Here is a 15,635-nt window from a genome sequence, read left to right as displayed (position 1 = left end):
TGACGTTCTGACTCCCACACCTGTGCTCTAGCCAGTAGGCCATGCTGCTTGTATAGCCACACAACCCTTCAATGAGGGCCCTGGGTTAGGCCAATCTCAACTGGAACCAACTCAGACAGGTGGAAGTGGTTCAAACTTAGAAATATAAATTGAATTGAGATTTGGTTGGCTACATTTGATTCCAGGTTGATCACTGCAAGCACTCTTTAATTTGGCAACAGTACTTACATCAAGCACTGTCAGTGCAGGTAGAAGCCTGAGGTCATCTGAAAGGGTCTGCAGCTTATTGTTGGACAAGATTAGTTTGGTCAGATCTGTCTGTTCCCACCATCGATCAGCAGCACCAAAGGAAAGATTCTGATTAGCCTCCTCTGGAGTGTCCAGGTTTATCCGCCACACTGTCTGAGGCACTATTTTTATCCAAGAGAGGAAAAAGGGATCGTTTTACATATATTTGTTGTATTTTTCACATGTAGATTTACCTAATCACTTTACAAAAAACTTTTGAGCCCAAAAATTACAAATAAGAGTAGACAGAACAGCGACTAGCAAGTAGAATTTTTTTCCCACCGCCCCAAAGTGTGCTTATCCAGGTGCTTGACATCAGTTTCTCCGACAAACTCCTTGTGAGCCATTCTTGTCCCAGTTAGAACAGACACACTGTTTTAATTATAATATCCTGTGGTGAAGTACCCGAACATCTTGGCCAATTTTAAATAAAGGACATGAAAGTGAACCTGACATCGTGGACCCACTAGCCTAATTCTCTTTAGGGTGTACTGTACAGTACATTCCGACACCATCAGTACACTGGCAACTCTACGCTAAAGCACGTGAGAACATCCTCTTCTGTTACACGTTACCCACCCATAAATGTCAAATCATTCCAAATGCATATGTGGCTTCCGATAATCACCTACTTCTAGGCAGGCTGGACCTTAACCTATTGCCATTGAGTTTCAAACTAAATCAATCAGTAACTAGGTGAAAGGAATCACTGAAGTTGTATTTACTGGTTATCAAAGGAGCAGTATGCTGCGTAGGACAATGCAAATATGTGCATTCCCTGAGATGCATGAGTTGGTGAGTTGAGAAACAGCATGTCCTAATGGAGAGAGAATGGGCCTGGGAGTCAGAAGGACCAGGGTTCTAATCCTGACTCTGCCACTTCTGCCTTCAGTGTGACCTTGGGCAAGTCACTTAATTTCTCTATGCCTCCACTTACCTCACCTGTAAAATGAGGGTTAAGACTGTGAGCCCCATGTGGGACTTGAACTGGGTCCCTCCGGATTAGCTTATATCTACCCCAGAGCTTAACACAGGTGCCTTGTCCATAGTACGCTCTTAACAAATGCCAAAAAAAGAAAAAACAAAAAAATCCCAAAACCAAAAAACAAAGCTCTGGTTTCAGGGCAGGCCCAGGATTATTCATCTCCAGAAGTAGAGATACAGGGTGTGAAGGACTGGTGTGTAGGGTCCTTGAAGCATCAACATGGGGTCAGTGAGAAAATTTGAAACTGCCTATTAAAATGATGTGAATATGAATTTTTGGTGCATACCAAAGGCTGTGGGTTTATATGGGTAGGAGGCTAAGCCAGACTTGCTTTCTTGGTCCTTGCCCTCCTTCTGGAAGCTCCTCTCTGGCTCTTGGTGTTCTCTATTCTTGTTTGGTATCCAGCTGTCTTTGGCTTGCTGCCTTTCGGCCATCTGGTGGGCAGAATCTTTGCAGTACATCTACTTCTTTCTTTAATCCCCAGGGCCACCAGCGGGCCACCTTCCTGTAACCCATCTGTGACTAACTGCCTGCCGGGTCCAAGTGCTGGGGATCACTGCTGTGGGCAGGGAGGCCTTACAGCACTCATGGAAGCTGCAGAGGTCACTTGTGAAGACTCTTGAACCAAACACATAGCTCGTCTGCTTGAAGGAGGGGGTGGGGAATTAGGAATGAGACAAGTAAAGTACGAGCTACCAACCAGATCTCTATTCAGGTGCTTTAGGTTCTACTTAGTTCATGGTTTCTGTTCCTGTTTCCAAAATCAATCAGTCACTATGTGTCTGGGAGACCACAACACAGTAGAGTTGGTAGACACGTTCCCTGGCTACAAGGAACTTCGAGTCTACGGGGGAGACAGACATTAAAATAAATCACAAATAGGGGAAATGGAAGAGTATAAGGATATGCACATAAGGCTTGTGAGACTTGGGGTGGGGTGAATGAATATCAAGATCTTAAGGGGAAAAGATTCAAGTGCATAGGTGACACACAAGGGAGAGGGAATAGTAGCATGGAGCAGTGGAAAGAGCATGGGCTTTGGAGTCAGAGGTCATGAGTTTGAATCCCAGCTCTGCTACTTGTCAGCTGTGTGACTGTGGGCAAGTCACTTAACTTCTCTGGGCCTCAGTTACCTCATCTGTAAAATGGGGATTAAGATTGTGAGCCCCATGTGGGACAACCTGATTCCCCCGTGTCTCCCCCAGCGCTTAGAACAGTGCTCTGCACATAGTAAGCGCTTAACAAATACCTATATATATATATAGGAGAAATCAGGGCCTCATCAGGGAATTTCTTTCAGAAATGTGATTTTAGTGGCATTTTGAAGGTGGGGAGAAAAGCAAATACGAGGAAGGAGTAAATTCAAGGCAAGAGGAAGGGTGTTGGCAAGGGGTTGGAGGCAAGTCAGATGAGACTGAGGAACAGTGAGTAGACTGGCATTACAGTGAAGTGTGCATGTTGGTTTGTACGATACCAGTTTGCTATGTTAGTTAAGAAGGGGAGTGATGATTGAGTGCCTTAAAGCAAATGCTAAGGAGTTTCTGTTTGATGTGGAGATGGATGGGCAGCTATTGGAGGTTTTGGAGGAGTTGGGAGACATGGACTGAACTGGTTTTTAACAAAATGACCCCCAGAGCAGAGTGAAGCATGGACTGGAGGGGGGAGAGGCATGGGGCAGGATGGTCAGCAAGGAGGTTGATGGAGTATTTAAGCCAGAATGTGATGATGATGATAATAAAAATAATAATGGTATTTGTTAAGCACTTACTATGGGCTTACATTGCGCTAAGCCCTGGGGGAGATATCATATAACAAGGTTGGACCCAGTCCCTGTTCCACATAGGACTCACGGCCTAAGAATGGGAGGGAAAAGTATTGAATTCTCATTTTACAGATAAGGAAACTGAAGTCCAGAAGTAATTAAGGGCCTTGCCCAAGGTCACAGAGCAGGTAAGTGGTAAAGCTGATGATAAGTGCTTGGATCTGTATGGCAGCAGTATGGATGGAGAAGAAAGGGCAGAGGCTAGAGATGTTGTGAAGGTAGACTAAAACAACATGTGGTGACAGATTGATGAATCAAGTAGAATGCTTAGGATGTGGACATGTGAGACAGGGAGGATGATGATGTTTCCTGCCACAGTCTGTGTCTGGTGTTGTTGCACAGGATGAAGTCCTTTTATTAAGGGCATTTAAGGGCCCTCGGTGGGCTGTGTATCCCTTCAATTGTATTTATTAAGTGCTTACTGTGTGCTAAGCGCTGTACTAAGTGCTTGGGAGATACAGTACTGAAAGTAAAACAAAAACACAAGACATATGCCTTGCCCACAAGGATCTTAGACTCTAACAGGGGAGACAAAACATAAAATGATTGCAAAATAGGACCATAAGAATTAAATAATGGCATGTACCACCTGCTGTGTGGCCTTGAAGACATGAATTTCTCTGTGCCTCAATTTCCTCTGTAAAAAGGGGTATAAGGTACCTGTTCTTCCTTCCCCTTAGACTGTGAGCCCCAAGGAGGACAGGAAATGGGTCTGATCTGCATATATTTACTCTATCCCAGTCCTTAGTGCACTTCTGGATAGATAATAAGAGCTTAGCAGATACCACCCTTATTATAGACACATTATAAATGCTGAGGATAAAACAGGTTAGTGACATTTCTGGTTCCATCCATTGGGGGAAGCTCTTCTGTCTAGGTGGATTTCTATAAGAATACAAAATCAGTGAATCAATGGTATTTATTTATATGCACAGCACTGTACTAAGCACTTGGGAGAATACAACATAATGGGAAGTACAAAATGGTGTTGCAGATTCCATGTAATTAATAATAATTATGGAATTTGTTAAGCGCTTACTATATGCCAGGCACTGTACTAAGCCTGGGGTAGATGCAAGCAAATGGGGTTGGACACAGTCCCTATTCTGCATGGGGCTCACAGTCTCAATCCCCATTTTACAGGTGAGATAACTGCGGCACAGAGAAGTGAAGTAACTTGCCCAAGGACACACAGGACACACAAGTGGCGGAGCCAGGATTAGAACCCAAAACCTTCTGACTCCCAGGCCCATGCTCTATCCACTATGCCACACTGCTTCTTTGAGGACAAAGAGCAGCTTACTCTCAAATCTAACCTGAGCCGGGCTTCCCACTGTTCCCAAGCTCTGAGAGATTCAGGTCAGCCTGTTCATCAAAAAATTGCACTGAAATGTTTTATCAACACTCTAATAATAGTAATGATGGAATTTGTTAAGTGCTTACTGTGTGCCAAGCACTGTTCTAAACACTGGGGCAGATACAATTAATCAAGTTGGACGCAGTCCCTTTCCCACATTGGGCTCACATTTTTAATACCCATTTGTTACTGATGAGGTAACTGAGGCAGAGAGAAGTTAAGTGATTTGCCCAAGGTCACATAGCAGACAAGTGGTGGAGCTGGGATTAGAACCCATGACCTTCTGACTTCCTGGCCTGGAATGGGATACAATACTGATTTTCAATTAACTGCCAAATCTCTTACAATGCCCTCCCAAATTACATTCCCCAAGCTAAAATACCTTAGAATGCTAAAAGTTCACTCCTAAAGACCAATGAAATCATCTCCCTAATGCTTTCATGTGTAAAAATGTTGCCATGAGTGGCTTGGCTTGAAAGTCATCCTTCATCGACAGCTTTCTGGAAAGAGATTTTAAAGTATAAATTGTCAAATCATCCTCATTTTACTAGAGAACCTCTTTGGCACAGTTTAGGCACAAGGCAGAAGTTACTCTGAAAACTGATGAACTTTCAGGCATAGCAACTGGGCCTTCCAAGGTAGAGGGCCAAAATGGAAATGTAATTACATAAAATTTAGCAAGGATAGAATTCAGTTCAAATAGTAGGAAAGCAGTGTGGCTCAATGGATAGAGAGGGGGACTGGGAGTTTGGAATTTCTGGTTCTAATCCTGGCTCAGCTGGTGGTCTGCGATGTGACCCTGGGCAAGTCATTCAATCCCTCTAGGCCTGCTTCCTTACATGTAAAATGGAGATAAAACATCTGCTCTCCTTTTCCTCTTAGAGTGCCCTATGTGGAAGAGGGAATGTGTCTGATCCGATTATTTTGTATTTACCCCAGCACACAGAATGTTTGGCATGTAGTAGTGCTTAATAAATATCATTATCATCATTATAAAATAGCAGGATCTTAAAATTCATTTCCTGTTAATTGTGGTATTAAGCATTTGATCCGATTATTCTCTATTTACCCCAGCACACAGAATGCTTGGCATGTAGTAGTGCTTAATAAATACCATTATCATCATTATAAAATAGCAGGATCTTAAAATTAATTTCCTGTAGTGGTATTAAGCGTTTCCTGTGTGCCAAGCACTGTACGAGGCACCGCGTCAGACACAATATAAGAAGACTGGACACAGAGCTGAATGTTAACTTGTCTTTTATTCAATTTTTCTGGAACAGAAACTGAGGTATAAAATATGAGCCCAAATAATCATGGCAAGGGTGCCTCTCTCTGGCTGCCGGTGCTTTCACCCGACTTGGTATCCCTGATCCACTCCTTCCCTGAAACCTTAGGGATGCCATTAGATGTTTAGCAGGCCCAACACCACCAAAATAAAATTCAACTTGGACCGCACAACTCGGCTATGACATGTTCGACACAGTCAAATCAGCCTTAAAGCCACCCTTTCCTCTCCTTGACACGTACAGAGCGGTTATAAAAGCAATCGGACACCTGCTCACACATATTTCTGGCAAAGATTTCCTTCAGGATTTATGCCATCCTTGCTCCCTCTCCATTGGACTTGGGAGGATCTTCCACTGGAGTCCTGGCATCACCACTGTTCCCAGGACCAGTTGCCATCATCCTTTAATTTCCCTAAACCTCTGTTAACCCTTGGGTCTGTGGGAATTGTCTTCAAGATTATCAGTACCACAGGAAGAGCCAGGAAGAGGCAGGGGACAGGATAAGGTGATTTCTCAAGGTCCTATCCAGTCACAGGTGCCCCCTTCATGGGGGCGACAAGCTGCAGTTCCCCACCCCTCTGCCTTGTCCCCAGGTCAGTGTTTGGGCTGGATTCACAGGCCTGCTCATCCCAGGTCTCAGATCCAACTTGTCTGCTGCATGACCACGTAAACTCCTCAATGCCTCAGTTTCTTCATCTGTAAAATAGGAATTAAGTACCTGCTGTCCCACCCCTTTAGACTGTCATCCCCGAGTGGGAGCGGGGCCTGATCTGACTGTACTGATCATTATGGTTAGCACAGAATAAGCATTTACAAAGCATAAACTAAATACCAACTAGCAAATACCAAGACCTGAGAGTTTCTAATCAGGGCTGAAAACAGCCCAAATGGTGACTTTCTGTTCTATTAAATTATTTGAAGCCTCTACCCTCCCAGACCTCATCCCAGCCAAAAGCCCTGTATTCACCCCCAAACTCAAAATGAAAAGGTAGATGACTTCTAGACTGTAAGCTCATGTGGGCAGGGAATGTATTATTCTTATACTCTCCTAAGTGTTTAAAACAGTGCTCTGCACACAGTAAGCGCTCGATGGATACGACTAACTGGCTAGTAGACTGTAAGCTCGTTCTGGGCAGGGAACATGTCCACTGACTCTGTTATACTATACTCTTCTAAGTCCTTAGTACAGTGCTCTGTCCACATTAAATGCTAAATAATTGATATTGTTTTTGATAGATTGATATTTCTGCTTCCAGCTTTTTGACTGTGTAGTTACAGTGTATTCTCTAACTTGTAGACAGCTTGGGTGGCTGAGACTTCACAGAATCCTGTGTTGGAAGCTGGGTGCTCGTACTGTAAAGTAACATTAATTGGTTTTGTAAATTCATTGCAGGAAGAAAATGCATTTTAAATGTATCAAATGTTCTCAATGTCAAGATGTAGGAGATTTATGTGAAAAGTACCTCCACTCTTCAGACAGGTTTTTCACAGACCAGAATCATGAGGAATTGAACTTGACTATTGGTGCCTTGGTTTCCCACACCAAAGATCTGTGAAGGGGTTTTATGCAGCCAGACTGGTGCTGTATTTACCCTGCTAATTAAATACACAGGTGGCAATAGCTGCAAGAGCCGCTCCTCAACAGTCGAAAACTTTGTGAATGAAAGGACAACCTGTCAGTAACCACGGCAGGAAACACTCAAAAGGTAAATTTGTAGTTTCAAATACAAATCAAACACAATGAGAGGAATGGCCATCCTCAATGAAAACAGAGTTATAAACTTCAAAGAAATTCCAAAGTATTGAAAGTTCTGGAGCAAATACTGTCAAACCCTATAAAGTCATTTTACTAAGACCTAACCCCAGAAAATTAGCAGGAAATCCTGAGAAGCAGCATGGCCTAGCGGACAGAGCACGGGCCTGGGAGTCGGAAGGACCTGGGTTCTATCTGTTGGGTGACCTTGGGCAAGTCACTTCACTCCTCTGTACCTCAGTTACCTCATCTGTGAAATGGGGATTAAGACCGTGAGCCCCATGTGGCACAATGGACTGTGGCCGACCTGATTAGCCTGTATTTTCATCAGTGCATAATACAGTGCTTGGCACATAGAAGGTGCTTAAAGAATACAAAAAAGAGGGATTATATACCCGCTCTCCCTCCTAGTTAAGGCTGCGAGCCCCTTGTGGGACAGGGACTGTGTCCGATACGATTATCTTGCAATTAGCCCAGTGTTTGGTATATAATAAGCGCTTAAACATCACAATTATTTTTACATGGAGAATGGTACAGATGGAAGGCAACTAAAAGTATCAGTGACAAGTGTATCTTTAAAGCCTTAATTCACACTGAAATAGGGAGAGCAGCCATGCATTAATGGAAAGAGCACAGGCCTGGGAATTGGGGATCTGGGTTCGTGGCTTAGTAGAAAGAGCATGGGCTTGGGAGTCAGAGGTCATGTCTAATCCTGGATCCGCCACTTATCAGCTGTGTGACTTTGGGCAAGTCACATCACTTCTCTGTGCCTCAGTTCCCTCATTTGGAAAATGGAACTTAAGACTGTGAGCCCTATTGTGGGACAACCTTATTACCTTGTAGCCCCCCCAGCACTTAGAACATTGCTTGGAGCATAGTAAGCGCTTAACGAACACCAGCATTATTCTTATTTCTTTTTCCCGGGCCTCAGTTCCGTCACCTGCAGAATGGGGCTTGTGGGACAACCTCATCACCTTGTAGCCCCCCAGCACTTAAAACACTGCTTGGCACAGAGTAAGCGCTTAACAAACACCAGCATTATTCTTATTTTCCGGGCCTCAGTTCCCTCATCTGCAGAATGGGGCTACATCCCATGTAGGGCAGGGAGGGTGTCCAATGCGATGTGTTTGAACCCCCTCCGGCCCTTAGTACAGTGCCTGGCACATAACAGGCACTTAACCAAAACCACGATGAGGATGATAATAATAATAAAAATGACAGTATTTGTTAAGCGCTTATTATGTGCCAAGCACTGTTCTAAGCGCTGGGGGGATGCAAGGTGATCAGGTTGTCCCCTGTGGGGTTCACAGTCTTCATCCCCATTTGACAGATGAGGGAACTGAGGCCCAGAGAACAATAATAATAATGTTGGCATTTGTTAAGTGCTTACTACGAGCCAAGCTCTGTTCTAAGGGCTGGGGAGGATACAAGGTGATGAGGTTTTCCCAAGTGGGGCTCACAGTCTTCATCCCCATTTTCCAGATGAGGAAACTGAGGCAGAGAGAATAATAATAATGTTGGCATTTAAACACTTACTATGTGCCAAGCCCTGTTCTAAGCGCTGGGGAGGATACAAGGTGATAAGATTGTCCCATGTGGGGCTCACTAGTCTTCATTCCCATTTGACAAATGAGGGAACAAGGCATAGAGAACAATAATAATAATGTAGGTATTTGTTAAGCACTTACTATTTGCCAAGCATTCATTCATTCATTCAATAGTATTTATTGAGCGCTTACTATGTGCAGAGCACTGTACTAAGCGCTTGGGATGAACAAGTCGGCAACAGATAGAGACAGTCCCTGCCGTTTGACGGGCTTACAGTCTAATCGGGGGAGACGGACAGACAAGCACTGTTCTAAGCGCTGGGGAGGATACAAGCTGATTAGGTTGTCCCACAGTCTTCATCCCCATTTGATAGGTGAAGGAACTGAGGCCCAGAGAAGTGAAGCGACTGGCCCAAAGTCACAGAGCTGGTAGGTGGTGGCGCGGGGATTAGAACCCACGACCTGTAACTCCCCAGCCCGGGCTCTTTCCACTGAGGCATGATGACAAGCAGCGTGGCTTTTAGTGGAAAGAGCCTGGGCTTGGGAGTCAGAGGTCGTGGGTTCGAATCCCGGCTCTGCCACTTGTCAACTGTGTGACTTTGGGCAAATCACTTAATAATAATAATGTTGGTATTTGTTAGGCGCTTCCTATGTGCAGAGCACTGTTCTAAGCCTGGAGTAGATACAGAGTAATGAGGTTGTCCCACATGGGGCTCACAGTCTTCATCCCCATTTTACAGATGAGGGAACTGAGGCCCAGAGAAGTGACTTGCCCACAGTCCCACAGCTGACAAGTCGCAGAGGCAGGATTCGAATCCATGACCTCTGACTCCCCAGCCTGGGCTCTTTCCACCGAGCTATGCTCCTTCTCAACTTCTCTGGGCCTCAGTTCCCTCATCTGTCAAATGGGGATGAAGACCGTGAGCCTCACGTGGGACAACCTCATCACCTTGTATCTACTCCTCAGTGGAAAGAGCCCGGGCTTGGGAGTCTGAGGTCATGGGTTCGAATCCCGCCTCTGCCACTTGTCAGCTGGGTGACTGTGGGCAAGGCACTTCACTTCTCTGGGCCTCAATTCCCTCATCTGTCAAATGGGGATGAAGACTGTGAGTCCAAGAGGGACCACCTGATGACCCTGTATCTCTCCCTGCGCTTAGAACAGTGCTCTGCACATAGGAAGCGCTTAACGGCTACCTTACTGCTACGGGCTCTCGTTATATCCCGGCTAGACTACCGTGTCAGCCTTCTCTCTGACCTCCCTTCCTCCTCTCTCGCCCCGCTCCGGTCTATTCTTCACTCCGCTGCCCGGCTCATCTTCCCGCAGAAACGATCTGGGCATGTCACTCCCCTTCTTAAACAACTCCAGTGGTTGCCTATCAACCTCCGCTCCAAACAAAAACTCCTCACTCTAGGCTTCAAGGCTCTCCGTCACCTTGCCCCTTCCTACCTCTCCTCCCTTCTTTCTTTCTACCGCCCACCCCGCACGCTCCGCTCCTCTCCGGCCCACCTGCTCACCGTCCCCCGTTGTCGCCTATCCCGCCGCCGACCCCTGGGTCACGCCCTCCCTCCTCACCTCCGACAATCTAATTCTCTTGCCCTCTTCAAATCCCTACTTAAAGCTCACCTCCTCCAAGAGGCCTTCCCAGACTGAGCTCCCCTTCTCCCTCTACCCCCCCTTCCCCTCTCCGCAGCTAAACCCTCTTCTCCCCCCATTTCCCTCTGCTCCTCCCCCTCTCCCTTCCCCTCAGCACTGTACTCGACTGTATATATCTTCATCACCCTATTAATTTTGTTAATGAGATGTACGTCACCCTGATTCTATTTAGTTGCTTTTGTTTTAATGAGATGTTCATCCCCTTGATTCTACTGATTGCTATTGCTTTTGTCTGTCTCCCCCGATTAGACTGTAAGCCCGTCAAAGGGCAAGGACTGTCTCTAGCTGTTAGCGATTGGTCCATTCCAAGCGCTCAGCCCACTGCTCTGCCCATAGTAAGCGCTCAATAAATACTATTGAATGAATGAATGAAGGAGAGGGAGAGGGAGGGGGCGGGGGCAGGTCCCAGCCGGTCCTGACCGGTTTCAGGCGGCGGCCGGCGGTGGTCGTTGGGGTGGGAGCCCGGGCCTCTCACCTTGGCTGAGGTCCCTGCCCGCCAGGTTTAAGTGTCCGCTGTTCCTGGCCGCCTTGAGCAGGCCCTGCGGCACGTTGGGGCCGCCGCCGCCGCCGCCGGCGGGCCGGTCCCGTCGAAAGCCGGCGAGCGGGTCTCCATCACCCCCCGCCCCGGCCCGCTGCCCCCACATGGCCCCCTAGGCCCCGCCGGCCGGCCGGCCCGCCCGCCTCCTGACGTCACCCACCCGCGCCAGGCCCGAGGGGGAGGCGCGGCGCCGCCCGATGACGTACGGTCGGGGAGCCGGAGGAGGAGGAAGGAGGCGGGCGTCGCCCTGTGAGGAGCCGGAGCGAGCTGGGGATCCCGGCGCCGCCACTCTGAGGTAAAGGCGGGCACCGCGGCGGGGAAGGGCGACGGGAGGGACGGGAGGGGAGGACGGAGAGGCGGGCGGGCGGGCGGGCGGACGGGCGGACGGACGCCATGGCGCTGAGACGGCTCCGCGCCGGGCCCGGGCCGCGCCCCGCGGGCCTCAGCCTCGCGGCCTGCGCGCGGGAAACCAGGCCTCGGCGCGGCCCGGCTCGGCCTGCCGCGCCTGCGCACAACGCGCGGCCCCGCTCCGGCCGCCTCCCCTCCCCCCATCGCCACGAACGGCGTTTTCTATCGTTTTGTCTTCGCGGCGACATTTCTCTTGCGACGAAAAGGTCCTCCGGGTGGCTCCCCCTTCCCCCCCCCCTTCTCCTGCGCACTGTGCTCACTTCTATCTATGACTGATTACCCTGATAATATATAATATGTATATGATAGATCGCCATTATATAATATATAGTGATGCGATGTTATATAAGCTATTAAAATATTACTGTATCATTTATTCATTGCCCTGATCATATCACTATATTATATATAATGTGCTTATGATATATGTAAGCCCGTGATTAGACTGTAAGCCCGTCAAAGGACAGGGACTGTCTCTGTTACCGATCTGTCCATTCCAAGCGCTTAGTCCAGTGCTCTGCACATAGTAAGCGCTCAATAAATACTATTGAATGAATAATATCATACTATATAATATATGATGATATGATATAGTATATTATAGTATATTCTTTATTACCCTGATAATAATATATTGCATGATGTGTATATGACATAATGTCATTATATAATATGTGATGATATGATGTTATATATTATATAATATATGATATGGTATAGTATATTATATTCTTTATTACTCTGATCATATATTGCATGATATGTATATGACATATCATAAGATCATATTATATAATATAATGATGTGATGTATATAATATATGATATATTATAATATATTCTTTATTATCCTGATAATGTTGTAGTATATGATATGTATGTGATATATAATAAAATCATATTCTGTAATATATAATGATATAATGTTATATAATATATTTTATATAATAGATATGATATACTATGTTATTGTATTCTTTATTTGGTCAGTGAGGTGTCCATCCCCTTGCTTGTATTTATCTTGCTGATGTCTGGTTTTGTTCTCTCTTGCTCTGCCGTCTGTCTCCCCCCCTTTACATGGCGAGTCCTTCATTGGGCGGGAACAGTTTCTCTCTCTCTCTGTGGCCGAATTGTCCATTCCAAACGCTTGGTACAGTGTTCTGCAAATAGTAAGCACTTAATAAATGCGATTGAATAAATAATAATAAAGTTGGTATTTGTGGGCACTTACTATGTGCAGAGCACTGTTCTAAGCGCTGGGGGAGATACAGGGGAATCCCAATCCCGTGCTCCTTCCACTAAGCCACGCTACTGTCCACTGGATGACTTTGGGCAAGTTACTTCACTTCTCTGTGCCTCAGGTGAATAGGGATTGAGACTATGATTCCCAGTGTGGGACATGGACTGTGTCCAACCCGAATATCTCGTAACTACCCCAGCATTTAATAGAGTGCCTAGCACATCGAGAAGTAGCGTGGTTTAGTGGGTGGAACACGGACCTGGGAGTCAGAGGGACCGGGGTTCTAATCCCGGCTCCATCGCACGTCTGCTGGGTGACCTTGGGCAAGTCACACCAGGTTTGGAAATCTCCATTATCCAAATGACTGGGCGATTTCCTTACTTATTTCTGCCAAGAAATACAAGGGCCTCAGACAATAGAGTGGCCAATGGAGGCTGAATGTAATAATAACAATTGTTATTATTGTAATATTTGTTAAGCACTTACTATGTGCCAAGCGCTGGAGTAGGTACAAGCAGTGTGGTTCAGTGGAAAGAGCCTGGGCTTGGGAGTCAGAGGTCATGGGTTTGAATGCCGACTCTGCCCCTTGTCAGCTGTGTGACTGTGGGCAAGTCACGTAGCTTCTCTGTGCCTCAGTTCCCTCATCTGTAAAATGGGGATGAAGACTGTGAGCGTCACGTGGGACAACCTGATGACTCTCTATCTCTCCCAGCACTTAGAACAGTGCTCTGCACATAGTATGTGCTTAAGAAATACCAACATTATTATTATTATTAAGTTAATCAGGTCAAACACAGACCCTGTCCCACATGAGACTCACTCTTAATCCCCATTTTACAGATGAGGTAATTGAGGCCCAAAGAAATTAAGTGACTAGCCCAAGGTCACCCAACAGACATGTGGTGGAATAGGGATTAGGTCCTTCTGACTCCCAAGCCCATATCTATCACCTCTTATACTGTCCTCTCCTAAGCGTCTAGTGCAGTACTTTGCATAAAGTAAGTGCTCAATAAATATGATTGATTAGTAAGAGTTTACCTCCTCCAAGAAGCCTTCCCAGACTGAGCTTCCCCTTTTCCCTCTCTGCCCCCCTTTCATCTCCCCTCAGCTAAGCCCCCTTTCCCCCCTTTCCCTCTGCTTCTCCCCCTCACCCCCTCCCCTCAGAACTGTGCTCATTTGTATATATTTTTATTACCCTATTTATTTTGTTAATGAGGTGTACATCCCCTAGAGTCTATTCATCGTGATTAAATTGTCTTGTTTTTGTCCGTCTGTCTCCCCCGATTAGACTGTAAGCCCGTCAGTGGGCAGGGGTTGTGTCTATCTGTTGCCAAATTGTACATTCCAAGGGCTTAGTACAATGCTCTGCACGTAGTTTTCAATAAATACCATTGAATGAATTGTGGTATTCTCAGTCATTCAATCGTATTAAGTGCTTACTGTGTGCAGAGCACTGTACTAAGCGTTTGGGAGAGTGCAATATAACAGATAGATTCCCTGCCCACAACGAGCATTCGGTCTAGACAGGGAGACGGGCATTAATGTGAATAAGTAAATTACAGATATGTACATACGTGCCGTGGGGCTGGGATGGCGGGTGAATAAAGGGAGCAAGTCAGGGCGACGCAAAAGGGAGTGGGAGGAAAGGAAAGGAGGGGCTTAGTCAGGGAAGGCCACCTGGAGGAGCTGTGCCTTCAAAAAGGCTTTGAAGGGCGGGGAGAATTGTATTTAAGGAGGGAGAGAGGGCATTCCAGGCCAGCGGCAAGATCTGGGAGAGAGGAGAGATCGAGGTATAGTGAGAAGGTTAGCGCTAGAGGAGCAAAGTGTGTAGGCTGGGGTGTAATAGGAGAGTAGTGAAGTGAGGTAGGAGGGGGTAAGGTGACTGAGTGCTTTAAAGCCAGTCGTGAGGAGTTTTGGATGTGGAGGTGGATGGCCAACCACCGGTGGTTCTTGAGGAGTGGAGAAATATGTCCTTGTTTTTCTAGAAAAATGATCCAGGCAAGAGAGTGAAGTATGGACTGGAGTGGGGAGAGACAGAAGCCTGAGAGGTCAGCAAGGAGGTTTGTTGCAGGCATCACGGTGGGAGAGTATAAGTGATTGGATTAATATGGTAGTACTTCGGATGGAGAGGAAAGGGTGGGTTTTAGCGATGTTGTGAAGGTGGAATTGACAGGATTTAGTGATGGATTGAATATGTGGGTTGAATGATAGATAGGAGTCAAGGATAATGCCAAGGTTGTGGGCTGTGAGAAAGGAAGGATGGCGGTGTTGTCTACAGTGATGGGGAGGACAGGGTTCGGTGGGAAGATAAGGAGTTCTGTTTTGGACATGTTAAGCCTGAAGTGATGGGGGGACATCCACGAAGAGATGTCTTGAAGGCAGGAGAAAATGGGAGACTGCAGAGAAGGAGAGAGATCAGGGCTGGAGATGTGGATTGGGGTGTCATCTGCCTAGAGGTGGTAGTTGAAGCCATGGGAGTGAATGAGTTCTTCAAGGGGGTGGGTGGAGATGGAGAATAGAAAGGGACCCAGAACTGAACCTTGAGGGACACCACCCCCCACACAGGGGTGAGAGGCAGAGAAGGGGCCTGCGAACAATACTGAGACTGTGGCCAGAAAGATAAAAGGAGAACCAGGAGGGAACAGTGCCAGTGAAACCAAGATTGGATAATGTTTCCAGGAGAAGGGGGTGGTCTACGGTCAGAGGCGGCTGAGAGGTCGAGGAGGATTAGGATGGAGTAGAGTCTGTTGGATT

General features: G+C 46.6%; 1 protein-coding gene across 1 annotated transcript in view; it reads right to left on the bottom strand.

Moving 5' to 3' along the window:
* LRRC40 (leucine rich repeat containing 40) overlaps positions 1-11,354 on the bottom strand; it is a 58,055-nt gene extending 46,701 nt beyond the window's left edge. Inside the window, 2 exon segments of the mRNA XM_029063603.1 lie at positions 229-410; positions 11,171-11,354. Of these exon segments, the coding sequence (XP_028919436.1) occupies positions 229-410; positions 11,171-11,339 (351 nt within the window). The 5' untranslated portion in view covers positions 11,340-11,354.
* Positions 11,355-15,635: the final 4,281 nt, after the last annotated feature.

This window comes from Ornithorhynchus anatinus, chromosome 4 (genome assembly GCF_004115215.2).
Source record: "Ornithorhynchus anatinus isolate Pmale09 chromosome 4, mOrnAna1.pri.v4, whole genome shotgun sequence".
NCBI lineage: Eukaryota > Metazoa > Chordata > Mammalia > Monotremata > Ornithorhynchidae > Ornithorhynchus > Ornithorhynchus anatinus.
Note: the sequence above shows the minus strand (reverse complement) of the source record. Positions and strands in the feature narration are given on the sequence as shown.